The sequence below is a fragment of the Pelodiscus sinensis genome, chromosome 3 (genome assembly GCF_049634645.1).
Source record: "Pelodiscus sinensis isolate JC-2024 chromosome 3, ASM4963464v1, whole genome shotgun sequence".
Classification (NCBI taxonomy): Eukaryota; Metazoa; Chordata; order Testudines; family Trionychidae; genus Pelodiscus; species Pelodiscus sinensis.
The window spans coordinates 14,927,134-14,950,039 of NC_134713.1; the positions used below are offsets into that span (position 1 = coordinate 14,927,134).

A 22,906-nucleotide genomic window follows, 5' to 3' on the forward strand; every position below is an offset into this window, starting at 1 on the left:
CAAGAAGCCAGGAGACATGCCTTCCTGATTTTTACCCTAGGGTTAAGGTACTCACCTAGACGTGGGAGGACCCCCCGCCCCCAGTTCAAGCCTCCTCACCCCAAATACAGAGACTGCGTTTGAATCGTAATCTGCCTTTTTCCCAGGTTAGTGCCCTAAATATTGCACTAAGGGGCATTTTAGTTTGGGGCTCCCTCAGTCTCCTGTTGAAGCTGTGCCATTGTGGATGAATAATGAGAGGCACTGGAGCAGAGAGACTGGCTTTTGGCTGAGGGCTCTGTTCTCCAGGCTCCAGCATCAGTCCCACTGAGACTTTATCTACCAGGGATAAGCTGCAATGGGAGTGACCAAGCAACATCAGAAGATCCCATAGCCCCATGTAGGGTTGCCAGGTGTCCGGTATTGAACCGGACAGTCCGTCATTTTTGCCTCCTGTCTGGTAAAAAAAATTCAAAAAATACCAGACACCTAAAATGTCTGGTACTTTCTGATTTTATCCCGTCCACGAGGTGAAAAATCCTGAGCTATCCGGCTCAATATGGAGGAAGCCTGGCAACCCCAGTGCTTACTGGGGAGCTGTCCAGTCCGGAGCAGGGAAGAAAGATGGCAGGTGGCTGCAGGTGTCCTGTTAGGGCCAAAAAGCCTTACCATATGGTTTTTAAAGGGGCCATGGTGGGGGTTTTTTTTGCTTAACAACTCTCAGGGGCACTTTTTTTTTCTTTTGCTCAATAACTTTTTCCTGGCATGTTTTTTTTTCTTTCCCTGAAACCATCTGGCAACCCTAACCCCATGTATTTGGGCACGCATCTGAGCGATGGCAGGTCATTATTTCAAATTACTTCCCTGGCAGAGGGGAAATGTAACAAGGGGGTCTCTCACATCCCAGAGGAGTAACCAAACATTTGCGCTAGGCAGTAGAAGGGAACTTTACCCCCACAACTGTTCTGTTAGGCAGCCTTTAAACAAACCAATCAGATTAGGCCCTGCAGGTGAATTGGACCACTAAATAACTGTATTCCCTTGGCTTGTGAATCGCTCTGGGAGGTAGGTGGCAGATAAGGGTCCGGGTGCTAGAGGAAATTAGCAATGCACATGCTCTGCAGCAGAAAGTTAGGTGCCCAGGGAAATTTTAACTAGAAAAACCTAGGCATCACATCAGTTTAGAATTCAGAAGTTTTGTGAAATCACAGCGAAGCCTAACACTGGAACTTTGGCACCTAGGCACTTCTGTAAATCTAGACCTTAGCTTTTCTTTTACTCTCTACTCACCCGCAGAACATTTCATCAGAGGCACTTAGTGCACTTTGCAGAAATGCTGTGCAAGAGCTATGCATTAGGATTCCATCCCTGGTTTTTAGTGTGAGAGCTTATGTTTGGTGCACGAGCCATCTTGTTTTTCTGATCATCTGCTTCTGTGAACAATCGTCTGAGTCCCCCTAGAATGGTGCTAATTTCTTTGAGATCACGTACTTGTGTTACAGCCAGTTAGTCATTTCCTGTCCTAAACATTATATTCTTCCTGTATTTTCTATCTTATCCAAGTGCATCTTCAGAGAGGTAGCATTTAGGCTCGGATGTAAGAAGATACTTAAAGGTAGGCTTAAGTCATTCCTTATTCAGAAATGCAGGTGAGCACACGGTGGGTGCTTTCCATAACCAAGGCCCTAGTTCAGCAGAATATCAATGACCTAAATTGAAATTTGTGTATGACATTGGGGTTAACATCCACATTCTCTCAAAGATGGTTAGGGGCCAAAAGAGAGCAACTCCAGCAGCCCAGCTGCTTCATGATGAAGCACTCTCTCAGTAGGAGCTCAGGGGAAAGAATGCCACCTCCTGAATCATCTGTGTGTGTGTGCGCGTGCGTACGCGCTTCCAGACACCGATCTACCACCTACCTCCCAGAGTGATTCACAAGCTAAGGGAATACAGCTAGTTAGCAGACCTAGCTGCTGTGGACAAGGATGCTGATGAGATCTCCCATTCAAGAACTCACCTGGCCCAACCTTTCTTAGCTTGTGAGGGTTACACAAGACAGCAGGACAAGATGATACAGTTAAAGGTTACTATAATTCCTGAGACTTTTAAAACTCCCGATACAAACTGGTCATAAACATTCATTCTTGTCTAGAAATTCACAAACTTTTTTTGTGTGTGGAGGGTATCTTTCTAGCTCTTTTTGAGGTTATAAAAAGACATTTTAAATTGGCTTGTCCTTCTACATCATATTCTGGTTAACGGAACATGTCAAAACAGTTTTTAGAACATGGATCTACTGAGAATGAGCACAGATCTGCACACATTGATTGAATTGAAACAGCCCCAAGTAGACAATTAAAGACTCAGGTAAATATACATAGAATTACTTTAAAAAAAAGCCTTCCTCTTTCAAGTATTTACAAGTGAGAAATTAATCCACAAACAACTAGGCTACGTCTACACTGGCCCCTTTTCCGGAAGGGGCATGTAAATTTCACCAGTCGTCGTAGGGAAATCCGCGGGGGATTTAAATATCCCCCGCGGCATTTAAATAAAAATGTCCGCCGCTTTTTTCCGGCTTTTAAAAAAGCCGGAAAAGAGCGTCTACACTGGCCCCGATCCTCCGGAAAAAGTGCCCTTTTCCGGAGGGTCTTATTCCTACTTCAAAAGCCGGAAAAAAGTGGCGGACATTTTTATTTAAATGCTGCGGGGGATATTTAAATCCCCCGCGGATTTTTTTAAATCCTTTTTAAATCCTTCCAGAAAAGGGGCCAGTGTAGACGAGCCCCTAGGTTTTAGGAAAATCTAACTAAAAGGCAAACACACACACCAGGTTAATATTCGGCTGGGATACCACGGAACACCCATTTGGAGGCTAGAGTTTAATGGACGCTAATCTCTACAAGACTCTCTCTGACCATGGTAACTGTGCTAACCTCTGCACATGTTTGAAGCTAGGATGCTGTTTTAGAAGACTCGAGATTCAATACCCAAATTTTCCGTAGGTGATGCTAGGTGTCCCTGGGCTGCTATAAATGTTATCTTTCAAATTAGATAGAAAATCAAGGTCCAGTCCATGAGTAGTCATGAAAATTGTGCTGGTAGTGGCACTGTAGTAGCATTATTAGTGCTGGTGCCCTGGCCACATTCTAATTATGTTCTACCTAACTATATTTCCCCAGCGTTGTCAGCTGGACAGTGTTTCTAAACTGTTGTGCAGGGTGTTGTGGGCTGTTGAACAGCTGCCATGCTACACACCAGAGGTGGTTGCATTTTAGTAGTAACCAAAGGGGACTCTGTGTATTACTTGTATAGCTGTTATGCTTTACTGCACAGTGAGTTCCTTCAGGACATCAACTGCTATATAAATTACATGTTGTTGTTGTTAGTTTGTTGCTGTGATTTTAATCAGATATCCATTGCCCCAAGTCCTGGCCACACATTCTCTTCCAGATCTGCTAGAAGACCTTGGCTTTCCCTCTCTGCCACGTTTCTCCCAGCTGTTGAAAAAGTGACACTGCAAGCTGAAAAGCCAGCTTTTAAAGTTGTGGGCTTGAAAAGCAGGCAGTTATTAAGAAACCATACGCTATACCCCCATCCACTGGGGAATTTGTCTCCAAACAATCTATGCTCTAATCCATTGCAGTGTCTGAAGTTCTATCCCAACTTTGTAACAGGAAATGAATAGGCTAGGGATTCGCAGCCAATGCCACATGTTAGCAGACCCATTAGTTAAGCAGTGAAGTTACACTTCATTGCCCAAGGACCCAGAATTCATTTAAAAGGTGAAAAAAACCCTCCACCCCAGTGCCACCGTGGTTGTGCTGTTCAGTCTGCATTGAAGTTTTATTCTGGATCCCCATTCGGCAGAGCCCTATAACAAATCTTACTGGCTCAGTTAGAGGAGGAGGAGGACGAAACTGCTTTCCTGTGCCTGTTGGGAATTGCTGGTACAAAATTAGCTTCTCTGGAATCATTGCTGGCACCACTGTGGTGCTGCTGCTTTTACCCTGTGGAGATTCTCTGTAAGGCAGCTCCATTTGCATGCAGCCTGAATTCTAAGTAAGCAGGAATATGGAATTTTTAATCATACACAGAAGCACATTCGGTATTCTTTTTGCTTGGAGAAAAATAAACCCCTGAAGGGTGAACTGGAAAGGGAGGATCTCTGTCTGCAAAGGAAGGACTTCTGAGCTATAGGGAACGGGGGAAGCTTTTTTCTCCCACTCTTTTGCAGCATGAAGGGAGGTGGCCATCAGGACAGTACACAGAGCGATAATCATAGCTCCCAGCCCTTGTCTGCTGCTGTCATCTGTGACTGCAGCAGAGTGTGTGGTTGGGGGCATCCAAATATCCAGTAGTACAAATATAGGCTAACAACGTGACAATGATCATGTGGCTAAACACACATTTTCATGCTGTTCAGGAAAATCTAAACTTAAGATTCAGTTCACCCTAAACATACAGAGTAGGAGATTTTCAATATGCACAAAAGCCACTCGGGTCACACCAAAAGTCCCACCGTCTATAATGGGATTAATCTTTGTCCCAAAGGCATTCTGAAATTGACACTTCCTTTGCTCATGATTTGGGGACCTCAAAAATGTATTGTAAATTTTCATTAAAAGAGAGATTTAAATTGACTTTTACACTTTTTCACACACCCTACACATAGGACAGGTTCCCCCCATGCACTTTTTAGTTATTAAAAAGTTCTGGTTAAAATATGAAAATGAAGTGCACAAACTACTCCCAACAAACTAGGTTTTTGTGTGAACCTGACTGAGGGAGGATCACTAACATGTGACTAATTTTAATGTTGGTAAATAACCTCTTCATTTTTTTTTATTTAAAGCTTAGATAACAAGGCAACTCATGTAAACTGCATCACACCCTTTATTTCTGGTTTACAATCTTTAAAGAAAAATATCATTAACTACTGTCTGAACACAGTGGGGTTCTCCTCAATTCAATTTCACTCTTGTTAACAAGGAGGAAATCTGTAATTAGCACAGAAGCAGCAGGAACACAGTGGTATTGGCTGGAAGTTGGTGTGTGATTTTTTTTAATCTATATGCTGCAGGACAAATTCAGCCCAGCAGTCAAAAAGAGGGTGCTCTTTCCAATGTAAAAAAAATGTGACACTGACATTTGAAATGGCTTCTTTGGAAGGTGTTTTCTGTCCTTATTTTGTCAACAAAGATACAATCCAAGAGGAGTTTTTAAAAATGTAAATGTTTAGGCAGTGTTACCAGTGATGCATGGCAAAGGAGCTGCCCTGGTGACCCGGAGAGGTGGCTTCTATGTCTAACTGCTGATCTTTTTTGTGTGACCTACCTCAGGCAAGTTGCTTCTTCGCTTTGTGCTGTCTTCCCTTCTGCCCTCTGTTATTTAAACTGTAGGCTGTTCAAAACATAGGCTCTCTCTCACTGCATGTTACAGTGCTGGGGACAATGGAGCCCTAATCTCAACTGGTGTCTCTAGGTACCATTGTCATATAAATAAGAATCTCTACATGATTAATAAGGTCTGTTCCAGCAGACCCAAAATAGGGAAATGCATCTCCAGTGCAGGGTTGCTAACTGCTGAACATGATTTTTATGGACAAAATAGAAAAAAATTACAGACAACCAAACTTTTTTACAGACGCTTTCTTACATATTGCAGGTTGAACCTCTCTAGTCCGGCACCCTCGGGACCTGACTGGTGCCAGACGAGTATGTGGGAGGTCAATATTGTCTAGCAACATTACCAACACTTCCACTGCTTATTGGGCTCTTAGAAGACAATTAGGGGTAAATCAGAGCTCAATAACAGCACAGAACACTGAGAACTAAGACTGGTGGCTGTAACCAACCTTATGGGACCACGGGAAACTTGGGCACACCCATGTTAAGTGGACAATCCAGCTAACTAAAATCATGCTGGACCATGGATGTTGTCAGAATAGAGAGTGCTGGACTAGAGAGGTACAACCTGTATAAAAAGGACAAAAGTGAACAACACTGAATGGTTTTCTTTATAACCACAACAGCAACATTATTATGCTGGTTTAACCTCTTTACTCAATACATCCATGTACTCCAAGTTCTCCAGACTGTGATCCTACATTGCAGTCACCACACTGTCAACCCACTGCTTTAGTAACTTTTCCAGCTCCATTTCTGACCGTCAATAACCCTTCCCACTATAGGAGTGGACAGTTTATGTCTCCTATTAAGTGATTGCCCTGCTGTGACTGACTGGTGGGGAGCGTGTGGGAGGATGCTACGCCCAGCCCACTGTGCCTGGGCCTGCTATACTCTATCCCACGCCTTCCCCAGCCACAAGGAGTCCAGCAGGGATGTGTGCTGCACACACACACATGCACACACCAAAAATTGCTGCTGTGCTGATGGTAGTGACTCCAAGAAGAGTTCAAAACCAGAGGCAAGTCAGCAAAAGATGCCCCCGCCGGAGGATTTTCCCCCTCTGCCCATTGTAGACTCTCTGGAGCTGCCCCACACGTGGTGTGGAGCTTGTCCCGTGGTTAAAGGGGGAGCGATTCCTCAGTTCTACTGAAAAACTTGGTGTTTTTTACTTCCATTCAAATGTGTTTTATGGATTTGATAGGCAAGTCCAATTTAGCTCTTTTGTATGGATGGTCTGTGAATGTACTGATAGCTGCAAACCTGCTCCAGTGCTAGCCCCTGTAATTGGCACTGTAGGTGCTTTCAAAGTGCCAGTGACCCTGCTACTGTGCATGAACTGTAGTGAGCACTATCCACGAGCAAGGGTATGGCTCGTGCCAAGATCAGCATTTAAGTTTGGGGCAAAGCCACAGGAATGTCAGCACTTCACTCTCTCTCGTGTTTAATGCAACGTCTTAAAAATGTCCGTAGTTCTCTGCTAGTAGATAAAATCATGACAAGGCTTTATTTTTGTCATCCGGTTTTTAACATTTACAGTCAGCTGTGCATGCTGGGCCACGCTCATAAAAATGAGCAGGAAGCTGCAATAAGCAGGTTGTATAGTAAAAAGAGACAGTAACAATACTGAGTGTGCACTTTTGAAAGAGCCCTTTTCTTTCAAGGATGTTTAAGTACTTAGCCAACGTGATTTACATTTTACAGCATCCCCATGTGAAGTGGATGTTATCAGCCTCAGGGGACAGAAAGGTAAACTGAGGCACAGAGCCTTCATCTGGCTTGACAAATGTTCTGACTGCTGCACAAGGGCACTCAACAGAGTCTCCTATAGGAAAATATTACATCCCTAAATATATATAAAATGAAGATGAATAAACACATATTGTATACGCCTCCCTTCCCCTGCCACTCTATTATTTTTCTGTATTTGGTTCTTTTCCCCAGAAGAAAATACTGTGGTGCTGTTAATTCAATCTTAATGGTTTTTCTCACCTGCAGAACTGCCTGGAGTGGTTCATGTTGGGACCTGCTTTAATATTGCCTTTCTCTGGGTCATAGATGGTGGTTGCTCTTGCATAAGCTCCTCCAAGAATAAAGATGAACCCATTGAGAGTGACCGCGGGAGCGTATTTGTTATCTGTCAATGGAAAGCAACACTGAGATCAGTTTCTAGGCTCAGGTTTGGAGCGGGTTTTGTTTATCCATTCCCTTTATTTATAGTTGTCACAGTTCTCTCCCCGCCCCTCCCACCCCCCCAGGCAAGGAAAAGAAAAACAAGGAGGGTGGGGTTTTTTGTTTTGTTTTTGCTCTTTTCTCCTAACTGTCTCAAAGGCACTTGTAAAGTTCATCATACGTTCTTCATTCCCTGCTACCCGCCCTCCCCCCCATCCCTCATTCTAAACTGGTACAGTTACAATTATCCTCTCCAAAGCCTAATGGAGTCACTTTGAAAGCTCGCTTCTTGTATCTGAAATTAATATGTCAAGTTGTTGCAGAGTTTTGAATTGCTACAAATCTTAACTCACGTATTTTCCATTTCTGAGCAGTAGTTCAGTACAGACAAATCCGAGAGCAAAGAGTCCCACTTCTTAAAACCATTGAAAAATAGGTTACCTTTTTAATTCCTTTTTTGCTTATGGGTGGGTCCCAACATATCTAAGCAAACTGTCCGAGGCCTCACATTTCTCCCTGAATATTTCCTGCAAACATGCTCTGCAGCTGCCACAGACCTCAATGGGAGTTGCGAGTACTCAGGATTTCTGACATATTAGGCCCTAAATGTCCTAACCTGGTTTCTATTACAGTTTTCAGGTTTCTAGTACAGTAGCCAGATGATTATTTGATACAGGCTGGACCGCTCTGATCCGGCACTCTCCAGGCCTGACAGTTCCTCAATGAAGGAATTTGCCTCCCCTCTCTGTGGCCAGCCCCAGCCCCACACACGCGCTGGGCCGGTGTGCTGCTGTAGCCCCAGCAGTCCGGACTTCCGTGTCCCTGGTCCCACTATCAGGGCTGCTGTGTCCCCAGCCCAACTGCTGCTGCAGCTGCCACAGCCCTGGCTCTGTTACTGGGGCTACTGTGGTTGCTGCATCCTTGGCCCTGGCTCTGCTTCTGGGGCTGCTGCATTCCTGGCCTGCTACCTGGGCTGATGCACCCAGCCCCAGCCCCAGCAGGCTGCGAGCTGCTAGCCCTCTTGCCACTGGGACTCCCAGCCAGAATTCCCTGGTCCAGGAACAGCCATGGTCCAGCCAGACCACGGATATTGCTAGATGAGAGAATCCCGCTTTTGGGATATACCTGTATATACTATGTGAAATTTATCTAGCTGGCTTGTTCCATGTATCCCTATTATAATATAGCAGATGCTTATGTAACCCACACACCTAGTGTGGTTCACTGACCAATGCAGTGGCACCTAGACCACAGCAACAGCTAAGATCAAAAGACCTCTCCAGGATGGGCAGGGAGCCAGGGGACTTTTAGCCCAGAAGGTAGAGGTTCCTATACTCAGCTTCAGAGGTCCTAGGTTCAAATCCACCTGGTGACAGTTACACTTACACACTGTGGAACTTCATGCTGGGTGATATTTCCCATGCCAAGTGCTCGACTCCAGCTATTTTTTGTAAACATTTCTGCTAAAACAGTCTATCAGTTTCCAAGAACAAGAGTGTTGTTCTGCGCATATTAATTTTTTTCTCAGATCTTGAGTCGAGGAGTTCTAGCACCTCTGTGCACTGGAGCAGGGACTTGAAATTTGGCCGGGCAGCAGTTTTTGTGTCAGGGACAACCCTTTTGCTCTTCCAGGGAAAAGGTGCCCACATTTGTCCACCTGATAAACCTCTGAAAAATCTTAGTTCACACACGCACAGTAGACGCGTGTTAGAATTTGGCAGCTAAAGTCTCTGAAGATTCACGTTGCCCAAGGATTTTATAGGAAGCGCCCCAATATTTGGGGCATTGTCTTATATAGGCGCCTATTCTCCCTTAACCCCCCAGTCCTGACTTTTTACACTTGCTGTCTGGTCACCCTGTTCTTCACTAAGCGTGCTGCAGTTCCTAGGCTCCTTGTGTGACCAAGTGCATACAGGCCACCCCCAAAACATAACCGAGAGTACGCCAAGGCCACAGGGACTGAGCAGGACTTCACCTGCAATTGCTTATCCTGGCTTCCAGGTAGGGTTGCCAGATGGTTTAACCAAATATACCGCCCCTCCTCCAAAAAAACCTCAACAAAACACTGTTGAGAAAAAAAGGGGGGAGACCAAAGTTGTTGAGGAAAAAAAAAAGGACCCTGCCAATTATTAAGCAAAAAAACAAAACCAGCATGGCCCCTGTAAAGCCTTTGGGTGTTTTTTTTGCCGGTGGCCATCTTGTTTTCTTACTCTGTCTAGGAAGAGCGCTCCCTGCGGAACCAGGTAAGTGGGGAGGAGAAGGGGGGGGATCGGGGAGGCGGCTGGGCCCAGTTGCTGAGTGTGCTAGGATTACCAGGTGTCTGGTATTTTTGTCTCCTGATAGGGAATTTTCTGATTTTTTTTACCAGACCGGAGGCGAAAATACCGGACTGTCCAGGTCAATACCGGACACCTGGCAACCCTACTGCCAGGAATTGTTGTGGTGCTGGGTATCAGAGGGAGCCTGTCTGTCCTCTGCTCTCAATGGTCCCTTTGTAGGCTTCCTGACTCATTAGAGGAGGAATCAGCATGACCCAAAGGCAGCAGGGACAGGGTGAAAAGCTGTAGATCAGGAGACAGCAATGTGGAAAGAGAGAAGGACAGGTCAGTGCTAGAAGCAGGAGCCAGGAGGAGCGGAGGTAGGAAACAAGAAGAAATGGGGCAGGAGTCAGTGATAGGTGAAGACAGGAGCAAAGGGAGGGGGAACATGGGCAGGCGCTGGGGATGGGGCATGAGTAGAGCAGTGGAAGCAATAGAACAGGAGTCAGTAGAGGCAGGAGAGGATCTGAAGACGACAGGGAGAGGCTGGGGGGTGGGGCTGAAGAATCTGCAATCACATGATCCTACAGAACCTGCAAAAAAGTCCTGAGTCTTAACATTTCTTTAGGGCCAGCTGTGAAATCCAATAGCAACATATGTGTCTCCATCCCTCTCCAGTGGCAAGTCCAGATAGACAACAACCACCTTAAGCTTCAACAGCTACCGAGGGAGCAGGGGTGATAGAGGACTCTACTATGGATCTGGGGATCCCAGCTCTGCACAGGAAGTCACTATGGTTCCAAGGGATTTTTTTTCTTTTAATTAAAAAACCCCCACAGAATATTTACATACAAAACAAAATGCCAAAACTAAGTTAAAAGAGCATTATCCAAGTTGAAGCACTTAAAAGTTGGGAAATGACAGAATTAAGGTTGATAGTCAAGCCTGAAGTCAGCCCTCTTGTGTGTATGCTTTATGCAATATGTGAGGATATATTTAAAGTCTACATCATAAGGCATATGCACAGGTGACAGCATTATCAAACTTTAATCGTAATTTCCTAACTTTTCAGTAGATTTACTTTGTGGCCTTTTTTATTTCAATATAATTTGCATGCATGATTAAAGTTAAGCACATGCTTAAGCCCTTGTCATGAACAGTGCACAAGTTAGTTTCCTTGCAAAGACTACACTGGAAATAAGTAGCGATGATGTGATGCATGCTGCTGCCCAAATTTTAGCAGGAAAGATTCCTGCAGAAAGTTGGGCTACAGTATATGCCCAGATTTTTTAGGTTTCAGCCTCCAGGGGTCATTGCATGCCTGTCTCTGTGTGTGCTGTTTAGTAAAGCATCCCAACTGCAGAAAGTATTAAAATAGCTAAAGCAAGTTACTGGAAAAGACAAGGAGGCTGCTGCTAACCAAGTATCTATCAGCACACTGAAAAACACAAATGTACCTTTAGGAAACTGTCATCTATCTTTATGATTTTAAAAAAAATCATGTAATGAAAAGCTGGGAAAAAATGAATTCACTTAGAAGACAGGATAAGTATCAGCTCAACTCCACTAAGCCATTAAAACATAGCAGAAAGGGTTATGAGAGAGAGTATGAGAGAGAGAGGTCTCTCTGTCTAACATTCTGCTAAGAGGCTATATAGAGCCCAAAAAAGAGAGCTCAGAATCTCAGAATTACAAACTCCCAAATCTCCCAGGAAAATATTTTGGGCTTCTCTAAGGCAGAAGTAATAACTTCTCAGGAGCCTGAATGGCTGGCTTCATATTTCTATTTAATAGCAAAAAAGAGGGAAACTCTTGATTACTTAAGTAGTGATATTTTTCTCTTTTTAAATAAGCAGATTGGTTCTCATTCTTTTGTTAGAGTGAATCAAGTTTGATTCCTATCACTATTTTCAGTATTTCACCGATTCATAATTGTTTATTGTTTTCAACGTTAACCCTACTTTAAGTACAAAGTAAACTGGAGGGGGCTAAATTTCTGCTATGGCTTCAGAGGGATAATTTCATAGCAAATAAGCTCTTGGGTCTCTGGTAAGGACTGTATATTATACCCCACAGGGATTTTGTTTTACTGTGGTTGCTGTAAGCTCTCCCAGCTGCCACTGACTTATTTCTAAGATCAAAATTTCCCCCTCAAAATACCCTCCTAGGTGTCATGGTGTGAGAACCCAATGTGGTTTTCCAGTTTCCTTCAGGTGGACGACCAATACCCATCCTTAGGTCTCACATCACACATCACTTCCCCTTCCTTTCTCAGTTTTCCTCTTCAAGCTTGGATACTCTTATTCAGACACTCCACATGCTCCATGCCCACCCCCCTTTGAAAGTCACTTGCTACCAGGTTAATGATGAAACCAACTGCTAATTGCCCTAAAGTCTGTTTTTACTGGACAACTTTGATGATGACGTGTCTGTGAGCTCCCATGAACAGACAGCTCGGACCACATTACTGAGGAACAAAAGCAAAGCACTCTCTATTAAATGGCTAGTGGGGAAGGGAAAATGAGCAGGGACAAAAAAAAAAAAAAAAAAAAAAAGGAAGAAATGATGGTGACAATATCCTATTTTGGCCATGACAGTCCGTTTATTAAGCCCTGTCCCACCCTTCCTAACGTGCTTGGCAAAAGTCGGCATTTTCCCCATTTGCTCTTGCCACACGGATCAAGTTGGCATGAGCAAACAGGAGAAATGCATGCTTTTATCAAAAAACTGGAGTCCAAGGAAACATGTCCGGGAGGAGCAGCAACGCCGACCCACGCAAGGGAGATAGGGAGGGCTCTGCTGGCAGGGCAGGAGAAGGGGAGGCAGGACGAATTCCAGCCCCAGCCCCAGCCTTTGGGATATATGGTCACCCTAGAAGGGGCTGAAAGAGAGAAGAGTTGTCCTTCCCACCAAAAACCCTTTCAGCAGCAGTGTGAGGACATCTAGACCCTTCAATCCACTTCCTGTCATAAAATATAAACTGGAAACTGTGCAGTACTGGCAGTCCCCGGGTTACGTACAAGATAGGGACTGTAGGTTTGTTCTTAAGTTGAATCTGTATGTAAGTCGGAACTGGCGTCCAGATTCAGCCGCTGCTGAAACTGACCGCCAGTTCTGACTTACATACAGATTCAACTTAAGAACCACAAGTGTCCCCAAGTCAGCTGCTGCTGAAACTGATCAGCGGCTGATTCCAGGAAGCCCGGGGCAGAGCAACTCTGCCTCGGGCAGAGCAACTCTGCCTCGGGCTTCCTGTAGTCAGCGCTGGTCAGTTTCAGCAGCGGCTGACTTGGGGACGCCTGGGGCAGAGCAGCTGGGGTGCTGCTGGGTTGCTCCAGTAGCGCCGCTCCTCGGCGCTACTGAACCAACCCAGCAGCACCCCAGCTGCTCTGCCCCAGGCGTCCTGATTCAGCCGCTGCTGAAACTGACCAGCAGCGGCTGAATCAGGACGCCTGGGGCAGAGCAGCTGGGGTGCTGCTGGGTTGGTCCAGTAGTGCCCAGAGCGGCGCTGCGGGACCAACCAGCAGCGCCCCAGCTGCTCTGCCCCAGGGTCCACAACAAAAGCCTGGTCTGCTGGGGGGGGGCACACTAGCTGCGCCCCCCCCAGCAGACCAGGGACACAGGGAGCAAAGCCGCAGTGGCAGCGGGGTGCCGCGCCTCTGAGGCTTTGCTCTGGCAAAGCCTCAGAGGCGTGGGACCCTGCTGCGGCTGCGGCTTTGCTCCCGGTGTCCCTGGTCTGCTGGGGACCGTCTCCAGCAGACCAGGGGCACCGGGAGCAGCTTTTCTTGCCCCGGAGGTCAAGGTGGCGGGACTGCTGCCTGCGAGCTCCGGGGCGAGAAAGCCCCGTTCGTAAGTGCGGATCCGACATAAGTCGGATCCGCGTAAGTCGGGGACTGCCTGTACTCCATGTATAGTTCTTGGAACAGAGCGTTATTTGAGATTTAAATGCAAGCATAAAGTAAGAAACAAATTAAAATGATAGAGGAAAATCCCCTACTTTAGCATTTCCCCCTATCATTGTGCTAAAAACTATTTTTCAAAGTCGAAAAACTCACTGCCTACCTCCATTCACTGCGATTGTTGCTCTTAAAAAAAATAAAGGGGAGGGGACAGGAAGGAAGTATAATCGATAAGCCATTCCAGGATGTGGTTTGTACTTATAGGGACTCACTAGGCTGGGGCACTTCTTGGGTGGTTGAAAAAATAGCCTACCTGAGACAAATACCTCCAAGTAACAATCCATTCCCTCTTTTGTGGCTTATGGCTACAGTACCCATTCATAAACTATTCATTCCATAAGACCGAATTCTAAAATGCCCTTCTGCACTCTGAGCAACTGCTGGAGCTCTTACATTGCATCCCAATCCAACAGTGGTTACAGCCCTCACATGGTATTAAAATGAAGGGTGGAAATGAACTGTAGTGGAAGCATCTATTTAAATCACACCAGTCAAAATATTATTTTCAAAAAAATGTTGGCATGCCACTAGCATGCCTGACTCCAGCTATTATTACCACTGAATAGTCCACTGAATTCCTCATGAGGCGAATATATCACATAGACTGAAAAACTAGTTAATGGAAACCAAATCTGCTTTTAAAACTGTGGGTCGCCACCTCTCCCTGTAAGGCAGAAAAACTCACAACCTGGGTAGCAAATCAGCATACAGGAATGGGATAAGATGACATCCCTCAGCAGTCTGATTCCTAACATAGCCTGTGAGTCTGAACTGCAAGTATTGTAATTAGCAGCCAGTTCTCAGATCTCAGACATTTGGCAAGGAGCTGCTGCAGCTCCTTGAAGCCAATGTCCCTGTGGGATCAGGAGGGAAGGAGAAAATGAAAATGAGTATCCTACCAGGCAGGGATGTAAGCGACTAGTCCACTAGTCGACTATCTGATAAGCAAAAGCTTTTTAGATAGTCGACTAGTCCCTCGACTAGTTGCTCTTCCCCCTCCCCCCGCCTGCTGCTTCTGATATAGGCAGCAAAGGGGCAATCAGGAGCTGGTGCTGAGGGAAGCTGGCTTAAAAGCTGGTTCTCCCCAGCACCGTCTCGCTGGGGGGCAGGGGAGGCAGGAGGGTCTTGGGGACTGGGTGCGAGCTGGGAGCCTGCTGGCTCTTAATACATTTAAAAGGCAGAGCCACTAGTTGATTAGTTGATTAAACTAAATGTAACATCCCTAATATCAGGTGCTGACCAAGCACACACCCCACTTCAGGTCAGTGGAGAATGTACTAGTGGTGACAGTGTAGAAAATCTAAAGAGGAGGGGTGAGCAGCACATGGAGGGAACCCATGTGGCTGGGGGTGCTGCAGGAGGGAGCCTGCCTCAGGGACCCTATTGGGCTACTGGGCAGGAGCCTCCTAAAATAAGTGACTCTGAGCCTACACCCAGAGGTAAGAAATACACACTCCATGGTCATCTAAACCAAATAGCTCACTGATATTTGCTCTCTGTAATACATGACTTCAGCTTACTATATACAGGCAGTCCCCGGGTTACGTACAAGATAGGGACTGTAGGTTTGTTCTTAAGTTGAATTTGTATGTAAGTTGGAACTGGTACATATTGTGGGGGAAACTCTAGCCAAACATTTCTCCAGAGCTCAGTTTTATTCTCCCACATCTCACTTCCCTCAGTCCTTTATTCTCAAGATGACGTGTCTGCTGAGAAAAGCCACTCCACGTCTCCCTGGTCTGCTGGGGGGGGCGCTAGCTTCGCGTCTCCCTGGTCTGCTGGGGGGAAGCAGCTAGTGTGGGGTTGCCTCACCCCGTTTGTAAGTAGGGATCCGATGTAAGTCGGATCCATGTAACCCGGGGACTGCCTGTACTAAGTCATGATGATCTGTAATTTCAGAGGGACAAGAGCCAGAAGCACTTAAATGAATCCTTATCAAAAGGCCCCAAAGTCTCTTGCCTTCAATGGCAATAGTTTGTTCAGTTCTAGGCACCACACTAACCAAGAAAATACTCATGGACTGGATGGAGATAAAGAAGACAGCAACAAAACCAACCATGAGGCTGGAAGGACTGACCTGTGAAGAAAACTAGAAGAGCTGGAATATTATCAGCTTTGGTAAACAGAGACCCTAATAAATCTTGAAAGTATAAACATCAAGGGTATGTCTACACTACCCCGCTAGTTCGAACTAGCGGGGTAATGTATGCATACCGCACTTGCTAATGAAGCCCGGGATTTGAATTTCCCGGGCTTCATTAGCATAAGCGGGGAGCCGCCATTTTTAAATCCCCGCTGCTTCGAACCCCGTGTAGCGCGGCTACACGGGGCTCGAACTAGGTAGTTCGGACTAGGGTCCTATTCCGAACTACCGTTACTCCTCGTGAAACGAGGAGTACCGGTAGTTCGGAATAGGCACCCTAGTCCGAACTACCTAGTTCGAGCCCCGTGTAGCCGCGCTACACGGGGTTCGAAGCAGCGGGGATTTAAAAATGGCGGCTCCCCGCTTATGCTAATGAAGCCCGGGAAATTCAAATCCCGGGCTTCATTAGCAAGTGCGGTATGCATACATTACCCTCCTAGTTCGAACTAGGAGGGTAGTGTAGACATACCCTCAGGAGGGAGAGGAATTATTTAGAGTGGTACACGTGGATTATAGCTAGGTGAAATGAAGAAAAAGAAAATCCTAGAATCCTAGGGTTCGAAGAAATTTCAGGAGGTCATTGAGTCCAGACCCCTGCACAAAGCAGGATCAACCCCAAGTAAATCATCCAAGCCAGGACTTTGTCAAGCTGGGACTTAAAAACCTCTATGGATGGCAATTTCACCACCTCCTTAGGTAACCCATTCTAGTGCTTCATCACCCTCCTAGTGAAATAGTTTTTCCTCATATGCAACCTAGACCTCCCCCACTATAACTTGAGACTGTTGCTCCTCATTATGTCATCTGTCACCACTGAGAACAGCCTCTCTCCATCCTATTCGGAACCCCCCTTCAGGTAGTTGAAGGCTGCTATCAAATCCCCCCTCACTCTTCTCTTCTGTAGTTAGAAGAGAAGAGAAAGGATTTGGTTAGAAAATTAAACCCAAATCCCTCAGCCTCTCCTCGCAAGTCATGTGCTCCAGCCCCCTAATACTTTTTATTGCCCTCCATTGAACTCTCTCCAATGCTTTCTGTCATGAGGGGCCCAGAATTGGATGCAATACTCCAGATGTGGCCTCACCAGTGCCAAATAAAGGGGAATAATTACTTCCCTAGATCTGCTGGCAATGTTTCTACTAATGCTCCCCAATATGCCATTAGCCTTCTTGGCTACAAGGGCACACTGTTGAGTCATATCCAGCTTCTTATCCACTGTAATCCCCAGGTCCTTTTCTGCGGAACTGCTGCTTAGCCAGTCAGTCCCCAGCCTGTAGCAGTGCTTGGGATTCTCCCATCCCAACTGCAGGACTCGTAAACCTTATCAGATTTCTTTTGACTCAATTCTCCAATTGACTAGGTTACTCTTGACCCTATTGCTACCCTCCAATGAATCTACCTCTCCCCCTCACTTAGTATGATCCACGTGCTTGCTGAAGGTATAATCCATCCCCTCATCCAGGTCACTAATAAAGACACTGAACAAAACTGGACCCAGAACCAACCCTAGAGGGACTCCTAAATGTTAAACCTAAATGTAGGTTTAACCCTGGGAAACAATTCGGAGATCTATTTTTAGCATGGTTTCTCAGGGAAGTGGTGCAAGACCGATTGCTTTCCACATTTAAAACTAAGCTGGATGAAGCACTAGACTATATGCTGTCTGGAACATCCAGAAGGATGGACTATGGTGTCTGATCTTCTCCTCTCTACTTTTTCTGATTCTGAATTTCTGAAAGAAGATCACAGGAATTTGTGACTCCTTTACATGAGACAAGTCAAAATCAGCCCTGGAATTATGAAGTGGAAATGTGCAAACATGGTTAATATTGCCTTCAAAGTGTTCATTACAGCTTGAGTGTTCAGTCAGTTCACTGAACACTCAGGCTGGGCGGATAATTAGCCGGCTGATTCTCTCAGACATTCCTATGAAGCAGAGATAAAGGCCTCAGAGACCTGGCCTCAGATCTTTCCTTAGTATCTAAATGGCTATTTACCATGCTCTGTCTCAGCATATTCCAGAAAGCAGTGATACCCACCATGGGAGAAAAGGATGCCAAGCACAGCTTTGGCCTATAAGCTAAAGCCTCCAGTCTGTCTGCCCTTTCTGAGGCTAAAGGGTGCACAGTATTGCCCTGTCTACCAGAGATCCTCTTGAGAGACAGTCAGTCACAAATTGAAATTATAGATCAGGGGTGGGCACGATATGGCCAGCAGGCCAGATTCAGCCTGCCACGCCATTTGATCTGGCCCGCAGCCCGCCTTGGCAGGGAGTGAAGAGGCAAGGGACTTCCCTCTACACACAATGTGTCCCTGGCAGGGGCAGGGGCAAAAAAGTTCATGCTCTCCCCCACCCTCAGGCTTCGCTCCCAACTGTAACGATTGGCCTGGGGGTAGGGGAGCATGTGTAACGTCTCTCACCCCACCCAGGGACGCACAGTCCTGAGCGGCACATGGAGGGAACCCGTGTGGCTGGGGGTGCTGCAGGAGGGAGCCTGCCTCAGGGATCCTATTGGGCTGCTGGGCAGGAGCCACCTAAGATAAGTGACTCTCAGCCAGAGCCTGTCTCCGGTACCTCAGCTCCTGCCTCTTGCACCCTAGCCCCTCCCACTTCCCAACTCCTTGCCCACCCAAATCCTTTGCACACTGCCCCAGGTCACAATTCCCTCCCAGACTCTGCACCCCCAGGCTACACCCCTTCCCCAGGTCAAAATTCACTCCTGCACCCCATCTCCCTCCCAGACCCTAGAGAGTTTTTTTTTCAGTGACCGTGTTAAATGACTGTATAAATTTGCAAACAAATAGGTAGTATTTATTTCTCAATAAAAATCAGAGCATGTTGCACTTTCAGAGTATTGTGAAACCCACTACTTGTATTTTCTTCAAAAGAAGCACAAATAGCATCCACCACCCCATCGAGGCTTTTGATTTTTTTTTTTTTTTGGTTAGGAAATAAAACAATTTATTTGAAAATGTATGATGTACCCATCTTGGGATATTTTTGGATGATTTTTCCAAGCACGCATGGCCTTGACACCTGCTAGACAATATAATGAGTCCAGGGAATGAATTCTCAGCTCCTGTGGCACTTGTACTATTTCAGTAAGGAAAAAGAATACTTTTCTGCATAATACATTCATTTTTGGCAGTATGCTCTGAGCACAGAGAAACCTCATAATGTCACTCAGCCGGTTATACGAACAGCAGCCGTTGTGTCGGTGGGATGCAAAAAGCCAGGAAATGGGTTTGTTCGCATTGCTGTAATACATAAACATGATTGCTGGCGGTTGATGCCCACCTGCTGGGCGCTTCATGCTACATCATATGCAAGTTATGTCACGTTAGACTGGACACAAAGAGCAGGCAGGGAAAAGGAAAAGAGCGATGCTGGAACCACAAGGGAAGCAATAAACACAGATTTTATAGGTGAAAACTGACTCCCTAAGACCAAGGGGCCTCTGGCCTCTGGCTAAGGTGGGAGGGGAGCAGCTCTGCACTCCCAGATGGGACAGGGTCTGAGGTGGAAGGGGTGGGGCTGGAGCAGCCCCAGAGTGCACTGTGCCAGCCACTCCACCCCCCAGGCAGTCTTCAGAGCCACCCGGAGTGTGTGGTGTGGTGCTCCAGCAGCAATGTAAAGGGCCCGGGCTCCGGCTGCGGCTGCTCTTGAGGTAGCGGCAGCAGCCAGGAGCCCAGGACCCTTTCGAATTGTCAGGTCCTGGGGCAACTTCCCCCTTGTCCCCACAATTGGCAGGCCTGCTCTAAACTTGCTTCTTCCATGATACTTGAAGAAGGAATGGAATAAATTATGATTCTTAATGTGAATAAGAAGAATACATTGCTATAGAGAAAGGGGAAAAGTAGGTTATTTTAGACAGCCATACGTACTCAGGCCGAACCCGAATAACCATGTCTTTGTAATGCCGCATCCTACAGTTGTATCCTGTCCAAGCACTGAGCTTCAACTCTTTACGCAAGGCCCCTTGGTTTGGATTTTCAAAGGAGTCCCACGGTTAGCAGCAGCAGGGCCAACAACCACCGTGGGCCCAAGGGCAAGGCGGTGGTGGGAGATTGCTCTGCGCCCCTGGAAGTGGTGGGGATGAGGGCAGAAGGGGCAGGGCGGAGTGCAGTCGGCCCTTAGCCGGCCCCCCCCCAGCCCTCAAAGACACTCAGAGCTGTGTTCTGGTGCTCCCGACTGCAGTTCAAAGGGGCCTGGGGCTCTAGTGGCCACTGCTGCTACAGTGGCAGCGAGCTCTGGGGCCTTTTTTTAATGGCTGGGACCCATGGCAAGTGCCTGCTTTGCCCCCCCATCAGTGGGCCTGGTCAGAAGCAATTTAGGCCTGGCTCCCCAAAGGTGTTTTGGGGCCTGAGAGTTAGGTGTCTAAGGTATTGATTTCAATGGGAGCTAGATGCCTGAGTATGTTGGAGGATCTGAGCCTTAGGCACCTAACCCCCTCTGAAAGTCAGTGTTATTTACACACCTATGTGCCTATGGCACTTTTGAGAGTGGATCGTAGGGTCTGTCTACATTGGAGCGGGAGGTGCAATTTTCCAGCCTTCACAGATATACCTGTGCTAGCTCTGATGGAGCGAGGGTGCAAATAAAGAGAAGTGTAGTCACAGAGGCAGGATTAGCTATTCTAATACATAGATTGGCTCTCAGATGGGATTATACCCAGGGTGACTAGCCCATCCCCTCCCACAACTACACTCCATTTTTGGCATGTTAGCATGGTCAATGATATATGTCTGAGCTGGAAATTATACCTTCCAGCTGCAGCACACACAAACCAGTAGGCTTCTAAGTCACTTAGGGCTAGCTGTATAAAGGGATTTAAGTGCTTAAATGCCATTTTAGGTGCCTAGGTGTAACTTTTAGATCTTCAAAACCCCTCCTTGGCTGCCATCTGACACTGCAGGCACCTATCTTTCCATTGGGAATGTCCCCAGGAGCCTTAATTTCTGCCGGGGGGTATGCACAAAGCTGTCAAAGTCCTGACACCCAAATTGCTTGGCACCTAAGTCCCTGCTCCAGTGACTATGCACAAATTTAAAGGATCTAGCCGTTAGGAAATTTGGAAATTTTACTTTTCTTGTCTTTCTACTTGTTCCATAAAGCATGTGACACTCTCCTGGGCTCTGAAACATAACTAATAAAACCAGTGCTGGATCGTCATAGACCACCTGCCTTGTAGATTTCCTATGCTGCAGGGGGAATTCCACTGAACAACATCTATGAGTTCCTGCAAAAAGGACCTTCACTTCCTATAGGATGAGAGGAATTTCAACAACAGCAATAACAACTCATTAAATGACTGGCATTGCTTAAGGCATTGTTTTAGGTATGATGTTGACGTCAAACAAACTTTTAATGCACTGGATAACATAGAGGGTATCCATACACGTGTTGCTTTCCTTTCTGTGCTACCTTGAACCCACCTCTTCTAGCTAAATAAGCAGAGGTGTTAATGATGTCCTTTGCTTTGGGTGCAGGATCCAGACCAATGCATCTCCTGAATAATATACAGGCAGTCCCCGGGTTACGTACAAGATAGGGACTGTAGGTTTGTTCTTAAGTTGAATCTGTATGTAAGTCGGAACTGGCGTCCAGATTCAGCCGCTGCTGAAACTGACCGCCAGTTCTGACTTACATACAGAATCAACTTAAGAACCCCAAGCGTCCCCAAGTCAGCTGCTGCTGAAACTGATCAGCAGCTGATTCCAGGAAGCCCGGGGCAGAGCAACTCTGCCTCGGGCTTCCTGTAGTCAGCGCTGGTCAGTTTCAGCAGCGGCTAAATCAGGACCCCTGGGGCAGAGCAGATGGGGTGCTGTTGGGTTGCTCCAGTAGTGCCGCTCCAGCAGCACCCCATCTGCTCTGCCCCAGGCGTCCTGATTCAGCCGCTGCTGAAACTGACCAGCAGCGGCTGAATCAGGACCAGAGCAGCTGGGGTGCTGCTGGGTTGGTCCAGTAGCGTCCAGAGCGGCGCTGCGGGACCAACCAGCAGCACCCCAGCTGCTCTGCCACAGGCGTCCGGAGAAAATCCTAGTCTGCTGGGGGGGAGGGCGGGGCGTACTAGCTGCGCCCCCCCCCACCCCAGCAGACCAGGAAGACACGGGCGGCGGACCGAGACGCAACGCGGTCCCGCCGCCTGGGTCCTCCGCGGCTTTGCTCCCCGTCTCCCTGGTCTACTGGAGACCTGCAGACCAGGGAGACGGGGAGCAAAGCCTCTGAGGACGCCGGCTGCGGGACACCCGCGGGGCGTCTGGGCTGTCCCGCTGCCGGCTTCCCCCGCGGCTTTGCAAAGCCTCGGGGAAGCCGGCAGCGGAGCAGCCCAGGCGCGCCTGGGGTGCCCTGCTGCCCGAGCCCCCCCCCCCCCCCGCGGCTTTGCAAAGCCTCGGGGAAGCCGGCAGTGGAGCAGTCCAGGTGCGCCTGGGCTGCCTCGCTGCCCGAGCCCCCCCCCCCGCGGCTTTGCAAAGCCGCAGACCAGGGAGACGCAGAGAAAGCCCCAGAGTACTCGGGCGGCAGGACCGCGAGGTCCCGCAGTCTGTGTACTCCAGGGCAGCCCCGTTCGTAACTGCGGATCCGACATAAGTCGGACCCGTGTAAGTCGGGGACTGCCTGTATTACATACTGCTGTCAATTCCACCCAACATTCCCATTAGAAACACCTTTCACCAGCCTTTTACTGAAGGCATATTTACATTCAGCCCCTTTGATTTACTTAGTTTTGGCACAGGCACTTACATCATCACATTTATTTCTTTTTTAAATTGTGAAGTGCTGATCACTTACCGATCATTGGAGACTCTATAAAACTCCATGCATTAGTCTGAGGGACATATGACTGCAGGACTCCAGCTGCTCGACCAGCTTCATTAACCCCACCAAACACGTAAATCTTGCCACCGCACACAGTGGCAGCCGCAGAATGCACAGCTTTTGGCAGAGGAGCTATTGTCTCCCACTGATTGGTGATTGTGTCATACCTAAAG

General features: G+C 47.2%; 1 protein-coding gene across 4 annotated transcripts in view; it reads right to left on the reverse strand.

Annotated features, from left to right (window-relative positions):
- Window positions 1-22,906, reverse strand: part of KLHL29 (kelch like family member 29) — a 598,373-nt gene that overhangs the window by 11,282 nt on the left and 564,185 nt on the right. For 3 of the 4 annotated variants that reach the window (XM_075923421.1, XM_075923423.1, XM_075923420.1), the window contains 2 exons: window positions 22,707-22,900; window positions 7,380-7,524 (listed from right to left, as the gene is read on the reverse strand). In XM_075923421.1, the coding sequence (XP_075779536.1) occupies window positions 7,380-7,524; window positions 22,707-22,900 (339 nt within the window). The remainder of the gene's footprint in view (window positions 1-7,379; window positions 7,525-22,706; window positions 22,901-22,906) is intronic. The other variant, XM_075923422.1, reaches the window with a different exon arrangement.